General features: G+C 40.9%; 1 protein-coding gene across 6 annotated transcripts in view; it reads left to right on the forward strand.

The window, feature by feature from the left end:
* smchd1 (structural maintenance of chromosomes flexible hinge domain containing 1) overlaps positions 1-17,159 on the forward strand; it is a 32,420-nt gene extending 15,261 nt beyond the window's left edge. For 2 of the 6 annotated variants that reach the window (XM_034214024.1, XM_034214020.1), the window contains 35 exons: positions 4,581-4,778; positions 4,856-4,969; positions 5,074-5,180; positions 5,404-5,486; positions 5,571-5,696; positions 6,235-6,303; positions 6,419-6,538; positions 6,630-6,774; positions 7,018-7,123; positions 7,341-7,413; positions 7,710-7,849; positions 7,978-8,106; positions 8,208-8,432; positions 8,587-8,729; positions 9,125-9,210; positions 9,302-9,420; positions 10,581-10,742; positions 11,319-11,447; positions 11,569-11,648; positions 11,787-11,944; positions 12,028-12,140; positions 12,233-12,294; positions 12,481-12,568; positions 12,749-12,880; positions 12,997-13,152; positions 13,242-13,368; positions 13,505-13,624; positions 13,917-13,996; positions 14,116-14,238; positions 14,416-14,597; positions 15,626-15,732; positions 16,191-16,261; positions 16,348-16,516; positions 16,606-16,764; positions 16,869-17,159. In XM_034214024.1, the coding sequence (XP_034069915.1) occupies positions 4,581-4,778; positions 4,856-4,969; positions 5,074-5,180; positions 5,404-5,486; positions 5,571-5,696; positions 6,235-6,303; positions 6,419-6,538; positions 6,630-6,774; positions 7,018-7,123; positions 7,341-7,413; positions 7,710-7,849; positions 7,978-8,106; positions 8,208-8,432; positions 8,587-8,729; positions 9,125-9,210; positions 9,302-9,420; positions 10,581-10,742; positions 11,319-11,447; positions 11,569-11,648; positions 11,787-11,944; positions 12,028-12,140; positions 12,233-12,294; positions 12,481-12,568; positions 12,749-12,880; positions 12,997-13,152; positions 13,242-13,368; positions 13,505-13,624; positions 13,917-13,996; positions 14,116-14,238; positions 14,416-14,597; positions 15,626-15,732; positions 16,191-16,261; positions 16,348-16,516; positions 16,606-16,764; positions 16,869-16,978 (4,311 nt within the window). In that variant the 3' untranslated portion in view covers positions 16,979-17,159. Of the gene's footprint in view, positions 1-4,580; positions 4,779-4,855; positions 4,970-5,073; positions 5,181-5,403; positions 5,487-5,570; positions 5,697-6,234; positions 6,304-6,418; positions 6,539-6,629; positions 6,775-7,017; positions 7,124-7,340; positions 7,414-7,709; positions 7,850-7,977; positions 8,107-8,207; positions 8,433-8,586; positions 8,730-9,124; positions 9,211-9,301; positions 9,421-10,580; positions 10,743-11,318; positions 11,448-11,568; positions 11,649-11,786; positions 11,945-12,027; positions 12,141-12,232; positions 12,295-12,480; positions 12,569-12,748; positions 12,881-12,996; positions 13,153-13,241; positions 13,369-13,504; positions 13,625-13,916; positions 13,997-14,115; positions 14,239-14,415; positions 14,598-15,625; positions 15,801-16,190; positions 16,262-16,347; positions 16,517-16,605; positions 16,765-16,868 lie in introns of those variants that run through there. The other 4 variants (XM_034214023.1, XM_034214021.1, XM_034214022.1 and 1 more) reach the window with 4 other exon arrangements.
* Positions 17,160-17,223: the final 64 nt, after the last annotated feature.

Here is a 17,223-nt window from a genome sequence, read left to right on the forward strand (position 1 = left end):
CAAAGGCAGTTATTTATTATAGTGTGAAAGTGAGTGAAGAAACATTTACATTTTACATTTAAATCCTGCTCAAAACCAGGACGGCTTGGCAGTTGGCGCATGCGCAATTCATTTGCAGTCTCGACGCGGGGGAGTGTGGTTGTCTCCTCTCTGCTCTGACTGCAGCAGCAGCTCTGCTGCGGCCAGGCAACTGTCACAGAGCGTCCACACAGCAGCGTGCGTTGACGCTTGGAGGTGGGCGTATCTGAAGCTTGGGGATTTTTTGCGAGCAACACGACCAACAACCAATCACATGAATCTCCCGCCCCCGACATACAAAGCAATAGCAATGTTAAAACGAAGTAAACTGGATATAAAATCCCCAAACAGGCGAAAACCTACCAGTTTCACCCACTGTCTCTGCCACCTCCCTCCATGCCTCGCTCCTCCGGTTTGTATCCCGGTAGATGAACAGAGACTGATCATACAGCACCGGGTGATTCACTACCGCTACAATGAATTTTCCCTCAATTTTTTTGAATATGAGGAAATGACCTGCGTAGTCTCTCCCAGCATACACGCGGTTTGATTGGCTAGCGATTGTACTGGCAGATTTGAATAAACGGGATTTCATTGGCTGACGCCTCCGTCGAGGCGTCAAAAGTTGAACATTGCTCAACTTTTGACGCCAGCTACGCCAGCAACGCTCCACGTCGCTTCCCAAAATGCAGTTCGGCTAAAAGTGACGTCACCCCATTCAAAGTGAATGGGCAGAAGCGTTAGAAGCTTCAACGCACGCCGCTGTGTGGACGGGCCGTCAGTCTGAGCGGCGCGCCTGTGAGTACTATGGCAGGGAGGCGGGGCTCACGGCAGCACCCGCGGCTCGTTAACTGCAGAACAATACGTAAGTCTCCAAACACCAGAAAAGTCCCTAATAACACCATTATAAATCGTTAGATTAGTCGTTAGTCGCTTTTGACACAAATAAGTAGCCGGAGGGTTTGGAAAGCCGCCAAATTTAACGAGAAAATCGCCAAGTTGGCAACACTGCCAGCGACGCCCCGACACAGGGGTCACGCCGGCCAATCACAAAGCTTTGATGCGTTCAAGTGCATTATTCTGGCACAGGAAGATTATGTTATAGGACATTAACGATAAAACAGAATATTGTTGTTCTATTTTTAGACACATCTCGCGATCGACAGGGAATCTCTCCGCGATCGATCGGTCGATCGCGATCGACTGGTTGGGCACCCCTGCTGTATGGCATACTGTTTCCCTGAGGCAACAAACCACTTTTTTCGACTTCACACTGGCCCTTTAAATATTTGTTATATTTTTAAATATACACAATGTCACCTGACATGCTAGTGACCAATAAAATGAGGGAATTATATGGGTGTGGCATTTTGTCTGGGTGTGAAGCAGTCCTTTCTGCAAGCAAAGCTGCAGGGGACTCAGGGCCACCACTTGGTAAGATACATTTCACTTTTTAACATATTAGAAATGTACACAACTTAAAATAAAAAATACATGCATGTGCATGAATACGTAAAGAAGTATATTTGATTGTTTAAAGACTTATTATGTATTTATTAATTAGCTAAAACTATGTTTTTTTGTTCGTTGCCTCATATATATATATGATATATACAGGAAATGGACACCAACGCATGTTATGGGCAGAAGGGACACGATCAGGCTGTTAGGGCTATTCCGTCTGACAATGAGGACAGTGAAGGTCAAGATAGGGTTAGGCACACAGACACACACACATAGACACACACACGCACATACACGCACACATACATACACACACATACACACAGACACGCACATACACACAGATATACACACACACATACAACCACATACACACACACACACACACACACACACACACACACACACAGACAGAGACATACAAATACACACATACACGCACACACACACAGAGATATACACACATACAAACACTGTCGACGCGTCGACTTCAAAATATCGTCGACGACATATTTCCGCGTCGACACCATAGACTGTATATATGGTCGCCACACACACGTGGGTCACCCAAAGCAACAAGCAGTTCGCAATCGCACTTCTAACACAATGGAGACTGAAACCTCACAGGATTGCGCACGAAGCCCTCAAACGAAAACATCTCGCCCTAGGTCTTCAAAAGCATGGAAATATTTTAAAGTTAGTCCAAAACGCAAAGATATTTATATATCACTGAGACTGCTGCTTGACCGGAAGCAGCAGCTAGCTGTGGTGGCAACCATTAGCAGCTAGCATTTGCTCTCCGATGTTTACATAAAAATGGAATTATGGATTATAAATTCAATAATTTTTTTATACATAGACGTTAAAAACCTATGGATTAACCGATTTAGCCGCGTTTTTTCTCATTTTAATGCCATTGAACACGTATTTTGATCAGATTGACAGCTACGGCGGTGAGACGATCTCCCTAGAAGCTCTGTGAAGGTACGTGTTGTGATGACTGTATTTGCTTCCCCTGTCGCGAGTCCGGATCACTCAGTGATGATACTATGTACCTACATAATCTGTGGAGTCTCAGCTTTAATCGGATATCTTGTATGTGCAGCTACGATAAGTAATAAGGGTTATCTTGAGTTCTGTGCCAATGTCCGTTAGCATTTTTCGCTCAGGGGTCATTTAGATAGCATTTTAGTTTGCTTCTTATGAGACTTGTGTTTTGTTTTGGTAAACATGGTTTGTATCGTCAATTAGCTGAGATTATTTCCGTTAATCTGGTATAACACATTAATAGGTTCTTAAATATTAAGATCCCCTGAGACACAGTATCGTGGAAACAAAATGTTTTACATTACTTTTTTTTACATTACGTTTTTTATGAATTGAACAACAGAAAAATAATCGTTCGATTAGTCGACTAATCGATCAAATAATCGCCCGATTAATCGTTTTCAAAATAATCGTTTCCCCCCAGCACTAACAAACACATACACACTAGGGCTGTCCCGAATACCATTTGTCGGGCTCCGGATATTCGGTAGTAATCAGCAGCGAATATTCGGTGCGGAGAGATTTTTTTCCCAAATTTTTTTCATAATACGCTCCGAGACACCTGACAACACGCTGTTAAGCAGAAGCGCAGAAAGAGCATACTATTACGATTTATATTTATTTATTGTCTCAGTACTCGCATACATTACAACGAAATGTGTCCTCTGCATGTAACCCAGCCGCAGCGCAGCGCCCGGGGACCAAATCTGGTTCCAAATTCCGTCTATAACGTTTTACAACCTGAAGATACAAAACACATATTTCTGTTATAACAACAATACTTTTAATAACATAGCCGTAACAGTAGGCCTAACAGTGTAATACTTGTTACCGATACAGTAAACAGTATTTAAATAAATGAAGAACGAAAAATAAATGAACGAACTGTATGCCAATAATTGCCTTAGCTCCAGATGTTCCCACATTGCTCCTATTATTTTCACTATTCGGATACAATTGAAAAACTAATATAAAAAAACAATTCGGTTGCTTGCAACTATTTTCCAAGCAATGTAAATGCACGATGTTATCATGTGTAACGTTACTGTTTAAACGGTGGATAAAGCAGCTTCATCACGGCAATTTGACAACAGCTAAGCTAAGCTAGGCTAGTACTTACAGCATCCGGTGACTTTTCAGAGTTGTTGTGCCACCGTGGTAGGCCAGTTTCTTGTCGCATATTTGGCACACTGCCTTCTTCTTACCGTCGTCCAATTTTTAAAATGGTCCCACGCAGCTGAAGTCTTCGGCATTTTGTGTTCAGGTGTGTGAAACGAGGTGAAGCGAGGTGAAGCGTGCCGTTTGCGTTCGTGACTGAGTGAACGCGATGTCAGGAGCACAGGCTGAGATTGTATATATTTCCGCATTTTAACAGTGCAATTCAAAAGTATAAATATAGTATAAGAATATGGCAATTCGCCTTTATTGATAGCATACATTTAGGGACATTTTTTTATTTTTTGGGGGAAAAATAAAAAAACGAATATCCGAATAATGAAATTGAAACCCGAATAGTTGGCCAACGAACGAATATTCGAATAGTCGAATATTCGGGTACAGCCCTAATACACACACACACACACACACACACACACACACACACACACACACACACACACACACACACACAGAGACACACACATACAAACAAATACACACACAAACACAGAGACATACAAACACATACACGCAGACACACAAACACACGCAGACAGACCCACACACACAAAGAAAACCTTTTGAATTCATAGTTGTTTTTTCTATTTCTTCTGAATTGTATAAATCCTTGGTGCTTCAATACCCTCGTAGCACATTGTTGCCCTGAGGCAACAAACCAACCCCTGGTTGAGGGGTGAGGGGGTCACATTTTATAATTGATATAATATCAGGGACCCCTAAGCTCCTAAAACACATGGTGAAACATTATTTTCCTCCCAAAATAAAAAGTCATGCCATAGAGGGTTAACATTGATCAGGTTACTTGTCAATACAGAATGGAGAATAACCCGAAAGTACAACAACCGGGTATTGCTTTATTTCCATGTCCACAGAAACAAAGAGGTAACATTCAGAAGGACTTCATGCAGTGGCTAAAGAACTGTCACGAGAAGTGGGACAAGCAAGTGAAGTTCCTTAACTTCAAGAAGACCATCACACGAAGTGAATTGCCTGTTAAGAGAATGCAGTATCCCTGGGCGACATTCACCTCCATCGAATGGGACGGCAAAATATACTCAAAAGGCCAACTTGTAAGCTTTTGCTTTTACATGTGTACTTTCGGGTTATTCTCCATTCTGTATTGATGCCCACATACTTCTTCATACAGGTGAAGTCTCAGAAAACGCAGCCCATTCTCTATGGCAGCGTGGTGCGTTTCTTGCTGTATGGACAACATGAAGAAGATGTCTTTGCCACAGGGGGAGAGGTGGAAATTTGTATGGTAAGAAGACAATTATTACTAATCTTTATCTCAGTCTTAGTACTTTAAGGATTCAATAAAGGACAAAACTGAGGCTGATATCAACCAACAAATCTGTTTCCTAGGAACCCAAAGCATTTCACGACAAGATCAAGACCATACCCATTTCCAAGATTGACAAGAACGCCACTTCCGAAGCCATCCAGAGAAACATTGACAATGACCTAGCCAAGTGAGTAAGCAGATAGGGGAAATGCTCTTATACTGCTAGCATAGTCAATATTTACACCCTTTACAGAGCTCAATCCTCTCCAATATCCCACTTTCTAACATTTTTTGGAAGTCATTTGTTTTACGATGCTTAATTTCCCTACACCGTATCTCCTTCTCCTGACTAGTTGTGGTACTTAACCCTTGAGGACATTTTATTAGCTAATGGTATTTGTTTGTGCCAGGCTTCCAGAGTGTCTGAACGTGAGCTGGCCTGAAGGAGACCCCTGGCTAGAGGGTGGCGCTCGTCCAGCTGGGACTCCATTAGGTAAACTGTTGCATTTTCTGTGTACAACACCAGGTCAAATAATACAATTGTCCTTTTTTCTAAACGTTGTTTGCATAATTTCAGGGCCACTCAGCATCAACATAATGAACAAGAAAGGAGAGTCTATATCCCAGATGCCAGCAGTTGGCCAGGGAGCCGGGAAAAGACTCATTATTGATCTCAAAGTCTTTCAGCATGGTAATAAGCCTGGTAAGCAGTAATGAAGTAAGAGAAAAAGAAAATAGCATTTGAAAACCAAACAGTGATCAAACTATTAAAGAGTAGATCATTATGGGTGTAACCGGAAGGAATCTGTTGTTTTATGATATCTAAAAACTATATTATAAAACTTTCATTCAAAGAGATACACGCTTGATGTGGAATCATCATAACTACAGGAGTTTTTTTTTTATGTTTACCTGATTCCTTACAGAGCTGCTACAAATAGTAATTATGATTAAATTATGGATTATCCTGTCATTTGTACATACTTGATTATACTATGATTATATTATCTTTTTTAAATGATGAAAAATTGCTTTTTTAAATAATTTTCTCAAAGCTAAAGTTGGTACATTGAAATTTGATAAATTGAAATTAAAAGTCTGCTAACCAATAGTATTCCATCTACCGCCCGAAAAAAGCAGCTATTTGAAAATGCAATACTAGCCAGCTGTACTTTGTTCTAGTTGTTTTTTCGATTTTTGGTGCACAGCTTAAACTAAACTCTTTATGTTTTCATTTGCAGGTCAAAAAAAAGAAGTCTTAAGTCATGCTACCCCTACTTCAGCAAAGTTTTTCTGGTTCAAAAAGATTGGTACGTTCCATTTTATTTGTCAGTTTCATAAATATTGGTTTGAATTTTGAATGTCCAGAAGTATTTGTCTCCGGAAAGATCATGTATCAAGTTGCAAACATTTCACCCTTGGCAGAGATGCTGACCGGCCTGGGGGAGTATACTCTGATACTGAGGACTCTTATCAACGAGAACAAGGCCGACAGCTTTGGGGGCACAGAGCTCCCGAGCTACAAACTCAACTTCACCATCAAAGGTTTGAAACACAAGGAAACTTTAGCTTCTCATAATCATTAACCATTCTGAATGCCATAATCACGCATGTCCATTGTTTCCACCCTTCTCAGAGGGAAAGGCTGAGAGTTTTGTTATTGGTACAATGAGCTCCAGTCTTCGCGTGGGAATGCCCTTCGACATTCCTCTGCAGATAAAGGACGGTTACGACCACCCCACAGTGCCTCCTCCAGATCTCAAACCTATACTCAAATGCAGGTGGGTCCCTTCACCCTAATTTTGATTTGTTTCCTTTTGTTTTTTGCCGTGGACAGCTTCCTTAGAAGACCCCCTTTTATTCTAATTAAATGAAACGCTGCTTAGACATGGCTTTACTTATTTAACTGATTTGTATATATTTCAGTATCATAGGTTTATCTTAAATGTGATCATGTCTTTAATTTGCAAGATGTTGGATGTGCTGGCCCCTTTAACAACATTTTCCTTATTATTATTACTTAGTAGCCTGACTTCACTCAATTTCGACAAAACGGAAAGCAGTGGGACGACGTTATACATCAGACGTGTCAAAGCAAGTGGAAAAGTCTTGAACTACCTACAACCAAAGGTTAGAAAAACAAGATGCTCTTAACTCTGCTCTGAAATTGGTTTGCTAGAACTAAAGGTTGTTTCAAGGGAAAAGCAAACTTGTAAAATATATCAATTTTCAGCCCTGTAGACAAAACTACAATATTTGACACAAAGTGCTACTGCTTGATACCCAAGAAAAGATCCCACTGCTTCTTAACCTCTGTTATTTCATTTCCATCCTGTTTATGCCGCAGACATATGATCTGAGAGTGACCCTGCCGGGCTTGACGCAAAACACAGAGACTATCAAGTTCAGTCTTCTTCCTGGTAAGACGGTTTGTGCTGCGAGAAATTATGATCGATAATCATTTTCTATTCGTAGCTTTTTCGTTGCTGGTGTCATTACATTTCAAACAATCAACTTATTGCCTTCTGAATATTACCTGGGGGGTTGGTAGAGATTTCAGACGTAAATCAGGTGCGGTTTAACTGGTTTGCTACGAACATTTAGATAATAATCAAACCACCATGTTGTCAGCAGTCCTCCTCATCTTTTTCTCCCTGTCAATTAAATATTCCTCGTCATAGTTGATAAAATAAAAAAAAACTGGGCTTTTTTTCAGGTACTGCACACTCCATCCACGTGACACCAGAAGACAAACCAATCAAAGTAGATAATGGAAAACCTATCTTGTTTAATGTTGAGATCCACGATGAGGCAGGAAACATCACAGCTAACTCCAAACAGATCGTTCGATGCGAGGTATGGGGGTGTGAATGCCAGGAATTAATCTCTATAAAAACGGTCATGTTTTCTTATTTGTGGGCCTGCTCTATTTACTTCCCCTAATATAATCTGAACATAAATAAACAGTTTTATCTGGCCCTTAGGTTCAGGGGTTTCCGGGAGTGGCTACTGACTGCAGCAACTCAGGAGCCGGACAGCTCATGATAAAGCCCGTAAACTTGAAAATAATTAAGGGACAACCAGAAAAGCTCCATGTTCAATTTGAGATGCCTGTAAGTTTAAAAACTCCACAACAAAGATTTCTGCTTTGTAGAAAAATCCATAATGTAATCTTTATCACGATGTCTCAATCCCTTCTCGGTTTTCCAACAAGAGTCAGAAGAAAATCAAGCCGGTGATGAGGGAGCTGGAGGTGGTGCCGAGCAAAAGAGTCAGCCGCATGGAGATCTGCAGCAAGGACGATGAGAACTTGGTACTCACGGACAACGAAAAGATACTCTGGCTGGCTGGAGGCCTGATGGAAAACCTCTTCTACAAACTGTACGATGAGGCTGGTAGAGACATTCCCCTCACGGCTGAAATAGCCTCCAAGATAAAGGTGTGTCTCGCATATATGTGTGTTCCTCTCCTGTTGGTTTTGTAAATGGTGTGGGGATAAATAAATAAAAAGAAACCATGCTCACTCGTTGTTTTTCTGAACATTTCCTAGCTTGTTACTGACTTTTTCTTTGTTCATTATGATTGTGTTTAAGGTTAACTGGACAGGCGATGTAAATCTGAGAGATTTGGTCCAGGGGAAGCTGCCGGACCTAAAGGTGCCCCATCAGGTGCAGGAGGAGCGCTTCTTCCAGGTGTCCTACCAAGACCAGAATGTGTCAGTCTCCTTCCACATCAAGTAAAGCACATCTTCTCTCTACACTGTGATTATGTGATGCAAACTGAGAAGCATAGTTTGTTTTTAGAAATATGCTTGATTGCTTTCTTGTCAGGAGTTAGCTGAGAAGACTGATACCTTCATGTCTGTGTAATAAGTATGCATGCCGTTTATTAGCTTAGCTTAAAGACTAGTGAGGAAATGATTAAGCTAGCTGAGCTCTGTCGGGAGGGCAAACAATCCCCCTGTTAAGTTAATTAATTGTCACATATTTCCTGCACAGCTTTATATTTAAGAAGAAGATTTTTTCATCTAACTCTCCTGCATTAAGCATATTTGCCCTAATTGTCTAACATTTATTTTGATATCTAGACTGGTATGTTTCAAATCCACATCCCTGCTTGTTTTGTTTGTAGACCACAGCCTGATGAACCAAACCGGCTGAAAGCAACTCTACTGAAAAGCACAGTGAAGCTCGGGGAAGTCATACCAGGAAACATCAGTGAGTGTGAACATTATCAACAATACATCTGATTTATTAGGATATGTTTGACAGCTTCATGATACACATCTTTTTTTCTTTTCTTTTACAGGCTTGGAGCTTGTGGACCAGTATGATAATGTAACAAAGACGCTTTCCTCCGACTCTAAGAACCACATGGCAGTGAAAGCTGAGGGTCTGGACGAATCGGCCATCACCTTCAAATGGCAGGTAGGAAAAAAAGACTCTCAACCTTACGGAGGACTTGGGCAACAGAAATGAAGCCCTGAATTGAAACATTGTCTTTCACCCATGCTGTCTTCACTATCTTAGCTTTCCCCAACATTTATCAGGCTAAGCTCTTCCTCCTACATCCTGTGACTCGCCATGGGGGGAAGCCCTATCTCTCCATGGGGGGAAGCCCTATTTCTCCATCCATGACACCATAACAAAGCCAAGCAGAGGCTATACTGTATGCATGAGCAAGCAAGGTTATCAACTTGAATGGCACTGATAAGGAGCACCTCCTAAAGTGCATTTTCAGTCTCTGTGTGGCACCAGCAGCGTTCCTGACGCATTGAGGTGTCCTATTATACTACAATACTGCCTATCTTTGATTTATTGCCATGATATCTCCATGCCTTGTTAATTTATGGGCGGTGCAAGGGCTGTGTTGTTAAATGCCACCTGATGAGTATTCCCTTCTTATATACACTCTATGGCATGCACTCATTCAAAAGCATGTTCTTTTCTTGTAAGAGATACAGCAACTAATTAGATAATTGTGTTGCTGATTTAATGAGTTGTTGGGCAGCTATAAATAACTGGAATGCAACTTTTCTGGTTTCTTGTTATGCTGATTTATTACTACCACCGGGCAATAGTGTGCATTGTATCCCACTACATTTATCCTTTGGCTACTTTTCTTTGATTTAGATTTAATGATCTATACAAGATGTAAAACAAAGAAAAGCAGTAACTTCTCGCAGCAAGACACCATTGTTGCCTATTTGCCTTGAAAATCATTTAAAGCGATTCATTCTTTATTACAGTAGTGATATTAATGAATTAATTTAGTTAGATATTGATACATTTTCTGTCAATTTAAATTAATCTTAATTAAACTCCTTGAATAAATAAATACTCTGTAACAATGCTATTGTGACGAAGGCCATTCGACCTAATGGGTACATTTACTTTTGATCCAACTTTATTGTATTTTTTTCTAAGTTACAGTTCATATAATCCAAAAAATGTATTACTCTTTATTTCTAGATTGTGTTTCCAATACTTTTGCTCAAGTAAATTATCTGGATACTTCCATAACTGTGTAGATATACTGATAATAACTGATGAATTAACCCTCACTCTCTCATGTGTGTTGAAATCAGGAGAGCAGCAGTTCTGTTCTGGTGATGGGGGTGCAGTTCAGGTCGGGGACTGTTGGCCCCAGAGAGATCTGCTTCACCTACGAGAAATATGAGGAGCGCGTCATAGTAAAAGTGACCGCTGGAGTCCCTGCACAGCTTAAACTAGTCAGTGGGCCAGTGCAGGTAAGACAGGAAGTTACTGGAGAGAGGGATTCAGATCCTTATCACCACTTCCCTGGTTACAGCTCAATAGATTGGTGCAGTCATGACGCGTTTTTGTTCTGAGAAGAAAAAACATTTCGTAGTATTGTAGAAAATAAGATCTGTGGCGGACAGGTTTATGCTACTAAATTCCTTTTTTTAATTTAGTAGGATAGTCTCCACATATTAAATAATATAAAAGTTGAATCGTAAATACATTTGCCAAAAGAAAATGCTACAAACGAACTAAATCACAGTTGCATGATTTTGCGTCGCTACCGCTAAGCAAGTGTTTTTGATGTATTAGAAATAAACGTAAAACTCTCCTGAGCTTAAATTTAAGACCTAATTTGGGAATCTAAACAAAAACACAATCAAAACATTTTTGACTTTGAGACAAGGGAGCCCCGAAGTGCTAAACATGCTAGCTGGTTAATGACTCATTCCTGCACCACTCTATAATAACATTTAAAAGAGAACCCCTTTGACCCTGTTACCTCACAGTGTTATATTTACAGCACCAACTATCTGTCTGAGCTCCTCTTCTATACCTATCAGCCTCTGCAGGTGTTGAATGACCAAGGCATCGACACACCGTTTGTTGTCCAGCTGTGTGACGAGTGGGGGAACCCCTGCTCGGACCAGAGGGTGGTGGTTCAATTGAAGTCGTCACCACAGGCACTGAAGGTTAGCTTTACAAGCAAATACCAACACGTAATATTTGCTTTGTTCCATTTCAACTTTCCAGCAATGACCAGGAACTTACTTCTGATTTGTACAGACATTTAATGAGATCTTGTTTCTTTAGGTGAAGTCATCTGTTGTTTCACAACCTGTGAACATGGAAGGGAAAGCCTCTTTCACTGTTACCAGTTTGAGCGGACCAAAGTGAGCGCCATTGTTTTTTTAATTATCATAATGCAAATAAAAATCCCAAATCAAAGGTCGTCCACATTTCCAGTAGTGTAAACATGACGTATTCCACAAGTTTCTAGTTTAAGTGTTGTTACTCTGTTGGTCCACTAGGGGGTACTATCAGCTGGATTTTAAAGGGTCCCTCGACCGCAAACCCATCCCCGGTCCCTCAGTGAATATCACCATCACTCCTGATCCCAACAAACCTGTGAGCCTGTCCGTGGTGTACGACAACAATGCAACGTTTCCTGCAGGAGGCGTCTTCCCAGGTCTGCATCCCTATTGTTTCTCTATTTTCTCTCCATCTTGTTTAGCATCTCTGAGCAAACTAAGCAGCTGTGTGTCTTTTTAGTCTTCTCTGTGACGGTGGTGTCTGATGAAGGAAGCCCCATTACCACCAATCCTGCTGCTGCGTCCATGCTGCTGTGGAAGGGAGTGCAATCAGGAAGAATTCCACCAAAGACGGTAAGTGGCTGACTAATCATGGGGAATGTCTCTGACTTTCATTTGCTTAAAGTACATCCTTAATTGTTGTGTTATATTCTTCTTTTGTCCAGGCCACTGAGCTGAAATGCAGTAAACCCATGGAGAACCAGAAGAGCGACCGTTTTTACTTTAGGTAAAATGCTTTCATCTGCTTATGTATTTCTCTGAGTTGTTGCAATATTTTAAAAGGAAAAGTTAGATGATGACTGAGATAGCGCTCTTGTTTTTATACGATTTTAAAAGCATCCAGTTAACTTAGCACAAACAGCTAGCCAGGATCCGTCCAAGAAAGTTAACCTTTGTATTTCTTTCACTACAGAGATAAAGAGATCCCAGAACAAGTTGGAAAACACACGGTCCAGTTTTCTCTACGACTGGAAGGAGCTACATTCCTTTTCAGTGAACAGGTTGGTGGAGCCTAGAATCTGGTTACATCACAGCACTTTTCACACACCCAGCATTAATCTGAAATACAAGACATAATGTTATCTCTCATGTCTGTTTAACAGGAAGGTGTTTGTTCAGGTGAGTAGATCATAATCCTGACTCATTGAAAATAATGACTCGGCACTGTTTCCTCTCTGTAGATCACTATAAATGTGGTGGCCAATCAACCTGTCAAACTGGGACCCGCCTCTCAGCCACCCACCCCAGTTGTTTCCTACAGTAAGGTGTTAGCCCACCGAACCTTGGTGGAGAATATGACTCTGAGGATAATGGTGAGATTTCCTCCTCAGAAGGATGTCTACTTTATTGCGAAAGAACAAACACTTTTCCCTTTAGATACATTAAAATAAGTGACTGTTTATCAGATGGTTTCTTTGTCTGATTCCAGGATTCTTCTGGAAACCCAACGGGGGAAGACCTTAACGGGAATGTGGTCATTTCTATAAAGAACTGCAGCGGAGACGGCAACAAAACCATCCCTCTGTTTGAAGGCAAAACCACATTTTTGGAAATTAGCTTGGAAGAAGGAAAGGCACATATCGACGTGAGTAACCATTTGCCATAGTACACACCACAACCTTTATTTTGGATCGGCGCCATGATGCACATTGTTGTTTAATTTATTCTGCGCAGAGGCTGGCTCTCATGGAGAACAGCCCCGGGGAGAATGGAAGTGCATACACCCTCCTCTTCACACCTGAAGGGCCGATGGTTCCCCCCACCCTGGCCCCCTTTGAGCTGCCCTTCCACTTCTACAATGGTATGATCCGGGGCTAATATTGGTGCATGAGATATGACTCAGATTTCACAAATAATGTTTTAGTTATGTGCAACTTTAGTCTGCATTCTTTCTGTGATTTTAACCACAATCATCTTCCTTTATCTCTCTGTTTTAGATGCAGACAACCAACGGAAAATGTCTGAGCTGTCCAAGAAGAAAGATGATCTCACCACTGCTGTTCATGCAGATAAAGAGTTATTTAACACTTATGGACAACTCCTTAGTGTGCTGACCTGTAAGACTATATTACATATTTTGTATTTGTTCCATCTATGTTTTGTTCTACACAGACACGTGTTTAGAGTTGGGTTTAAATCACATTTCAGTCGGACAACTCACGTGTTTATTTGAAATGTTTATGAGAAGCAGCATATACTTTGACACCAGCTTTTTTAACATTTGGTATTACAAACACACTATAACTGGTACCAAGAGAGTATAGAGTTAAACATTCCGCGCCTTTTCTTTTGTGTCTACCCATTTATATTTGAAATTGTCCATAATTGCAAGTGCTTCTTCCCTCACAGCTCATCACATCGCTGCAAGTCACAAAGAGACTTCGATTAGAAAGGATCTTCACAGGAGGAACATGGAAACAGCACAAACCGTATGTGTACCATTTGAACTCTATACACACGTATTTTCTGTACATGTTGAAATTAGGATCTCATCTATACACATAATCAAGAACTGACATTTACATATCTTCCGTTTGTTTTGTTGTAGATTCCACATTTTGACAGACTCATAACTGAGAAGCGTGCTGAAATTGAAAAGATAATGAAAACACGCAGAAGAGTTTGCTCCCTCCAGGATCACTACAAGGGGCAGCAGGATGTTTTGGGAATGGTAATATCATCGGGAAGAAGGAATTCTGTTAGATTAGCAGCTTTTGAACCCCAGTTTAATTTCCGGAAACAGTGACCTCGATGCACATTTGTCCAATCAATGCTTCTGCTAAATATGTGTATCAGAGAAAACTGTTGTCAGCGCTGTGTGTTCAAGCCTCTACCTCTCTGCATGCAGGTCGGCCACCTGGCCTTCGTGGAGGACGATCATGCTGCGTGGGTTATCTCCTGGCACATCCAGGGGGACATGGACTGTGTCATCACCAAAACCACTGAAGCAGCGAAGAGGATCTATGACGACACCAGGGGCCGGCAGCAGGTCATGGCCCTCGACAGTGTTTTTGTGCACCCTGGCAACAGGTAAACAATCTGGGTCCATGATAGTATCCTTTTTAAATAGTGTTTTGTGAGCCCAAAAGGTTTGCAAGCTGTATTTGTGCCCACACACTTCAATGCGATTCATTTCATTATTGCGTGAATTTCCTGGTGAGATTACTGTTCGTCCTTGATTATAGTCTTTCATTGTTAAGCTTTCTCCTTCCCCCAAGCCTTACAAAAACAGTCATTTAAAGATCTTGTGGCACCTCTTTCTTGAACAAATAGCCAATAAGGACAGCTTCTGTGAAGTTTAGGCAATTATATTTATACACTTCAATATTAGGAAACCACAAATTAGCCTTAAGGGCCTTAACAATTGGATAAGGAAAATGTCCTCCAGGAAGAACCACAGGAAGGACTTCCCTCCCAAGACGAACATTCATGCGGCATAGTAACCAAACAAGAAAAATTACAGGATGAAAAAGACCAATTATAAATAGATTGTAAACACATATGAGTTCCTGCTTTCGTTCATCAGATAACATACTGTACATTTAAATTTAAAGAAATCCAGCATATCAAAACTCTGAAACTAGGGGCAATTCAAGTAAGAAAATTAGAAAATACATCTGCCTCCAGTTTTGATTGTCCGAAACGAGAAGTTATTATGATTTTTTTCATTTTGGTTAAATGATAATAGTGACTAATTATTATAAATAAGACAGCTACTTAAAGAATCACACCAGTGGTGTTGCATAGTTTGAAAAAGCTATTTTCAGAAAACCATACTCCATATGTATCGTATGGTCTAACCAGGAATCTCAAACCCAAAAATATTTAATACATTTTTTGATTATTTTGGGGAAAAAGCAGCAACTGCAACTATTCCAGTCCTCTTTGTTTGAGTCATTACACCAATCATGTATCATAATAAACTGAATATTTTGAGTTTTGGAAAAGTTTGCACCTCAGGGATTCTTCGGGAAATCAATCAAAAACACTTGTTTGGTCCTTTTATAACAATTCTTAGAACCTCTCAGTCTCTTTACTAAGTTATGAATTTCTTACAGACCGTTGCCGCACATGGGGAGTGGCTGCATGCTCTTTGATCCCCCTGGGAACCCGGTCTACGCCAGAGACCTGCTGCTGTACACCGAAGACCGGGACCGTGACATGGGTTAGCGGCCTCCAATGGATGCTCACTGTGACTCTGCCTAGTTATTGCAGATCCAGCCCAGGTTTTCTGTGGGTTTCCGGAGACTTCCCAGGTCTTTTTGTGTTTGCTGTTGTTGGGGTATTTCCTTCATGCCCCCATTACTCCTGCTGGGTAAATGGTTCCACCTGGGACCTCACAGGAGTGGAGGTGTTACCTCACCGTCACTGGAGCAGAAAGTGGGCCTCTTGTGCCACATTAAAAAAAACTATTTAGGAATTTTCTGCATTTAAAAAAAAAAGTTGCTTCGAATATTTATGGGACATATTTACGTTGATTGCCAAATACATGTATCAGTAGCAATTTCAAAAGTATTCTGCTTTAATGTCTCAGATTGTGAAAGTTTTACTAGTAAATCAGTAAAACAAGAATGTTTTAGATTTGTCGGTTTTGACGGTTTCCTGTTTGCCTTTCCTTTGCAGCTTTTAAAAACATCCTCGGAGAGACAATTCTGATTGATGACCTGGACTCTGCTAACAACTACAGAAAGGCGGTGAGTGATGCTGAGGGTGAAGCCGTGCCACTACATCCAGCGGCCTGTGTTTTATTTTCCCCACTTAACTGTGCCTTTACTTACAGGTGGTGCAGAAAAAGAAGCCATGTCCCACCATCCTGACCAGGCAGGGGGACAGGGTCAGCTCCAGGGGCAAGTTTGGAGGAAGAAATAACAAAGCCCAACCAATCGACACATTAAAAGTGTTTGGAGCCCCCTTCCCACAGCATTACTTTTTACTTAAGGACCACATAGGTGACATCTCTCAGAATCATATTTCATAGTTGCTTTTTGGTGTTCTTATAAGTGCAATTGTGCCTAAATTCTCTCGTTTTGTTCTGTAGACCTGCTCACTCAACAACGCTCAGCTCTGGAGAAGGTGGATCAGGCAGCGAAGGCTCGTGACCATCACTTAAATAACATGAAGTCTCCTGAAATGCTGAGAAAGGTGCAAGAAATGGAGGAGAGAAAGAAGCAGCTGGAAGAGATTGAGAGACAGCTCGGTATGTTTGTTGATCTGGGAGTAAGGGCAGGGAATACATCTATACAAATATTTTCATTTTTCATTTTCAAGTTAATTTGTAACGAGTCTGTTTTCTACGTCTAGTGTCGACCCCAGGCAGACCATTGAAACGGGCTCTTGATAGCGCTGGAGAGCCATCCGGCATCAATCCCAAGAGATCGAGCAGAGATCCACGCCTGAGGTCCACAACCTGATATTTTGAAAGCAAGCCTCTTTGGCTTAATGTTGTATTCTTGTGAAGTTGTTTTTATGTTCCCTTTGTACAGATTTGTTCTTTTTGTACACTGTTTTATTTAGACTTATGATGGCATGTCAAGCCATGACGTTTCGCTCAAAGAACGTTTATATTCTTTCTATTAAAAAAAAAGAAAGTAAGATATCACTTTCCTTGTGTCATTATTACTACTCGATAACCTCAGTGAAACTTAAAATATGTTCT

The sequence above is a fragment of the Gymnodraco acuticeps genome, unplaced genomic scaffold (genome assembly GCF_902827175.1).
Source record: "Gymnodraco acuticeps unplaced genomic scaffold, fGymAcu1.1, whole genome shotgun sequence".
Classification (NCBI taxonomy): Eukaryota; Metazoa; Chordata; class Actinopteri; order Perciformes; family Bathydraconidae; genus Gymnodraco; species Gymnodraco acuticeps.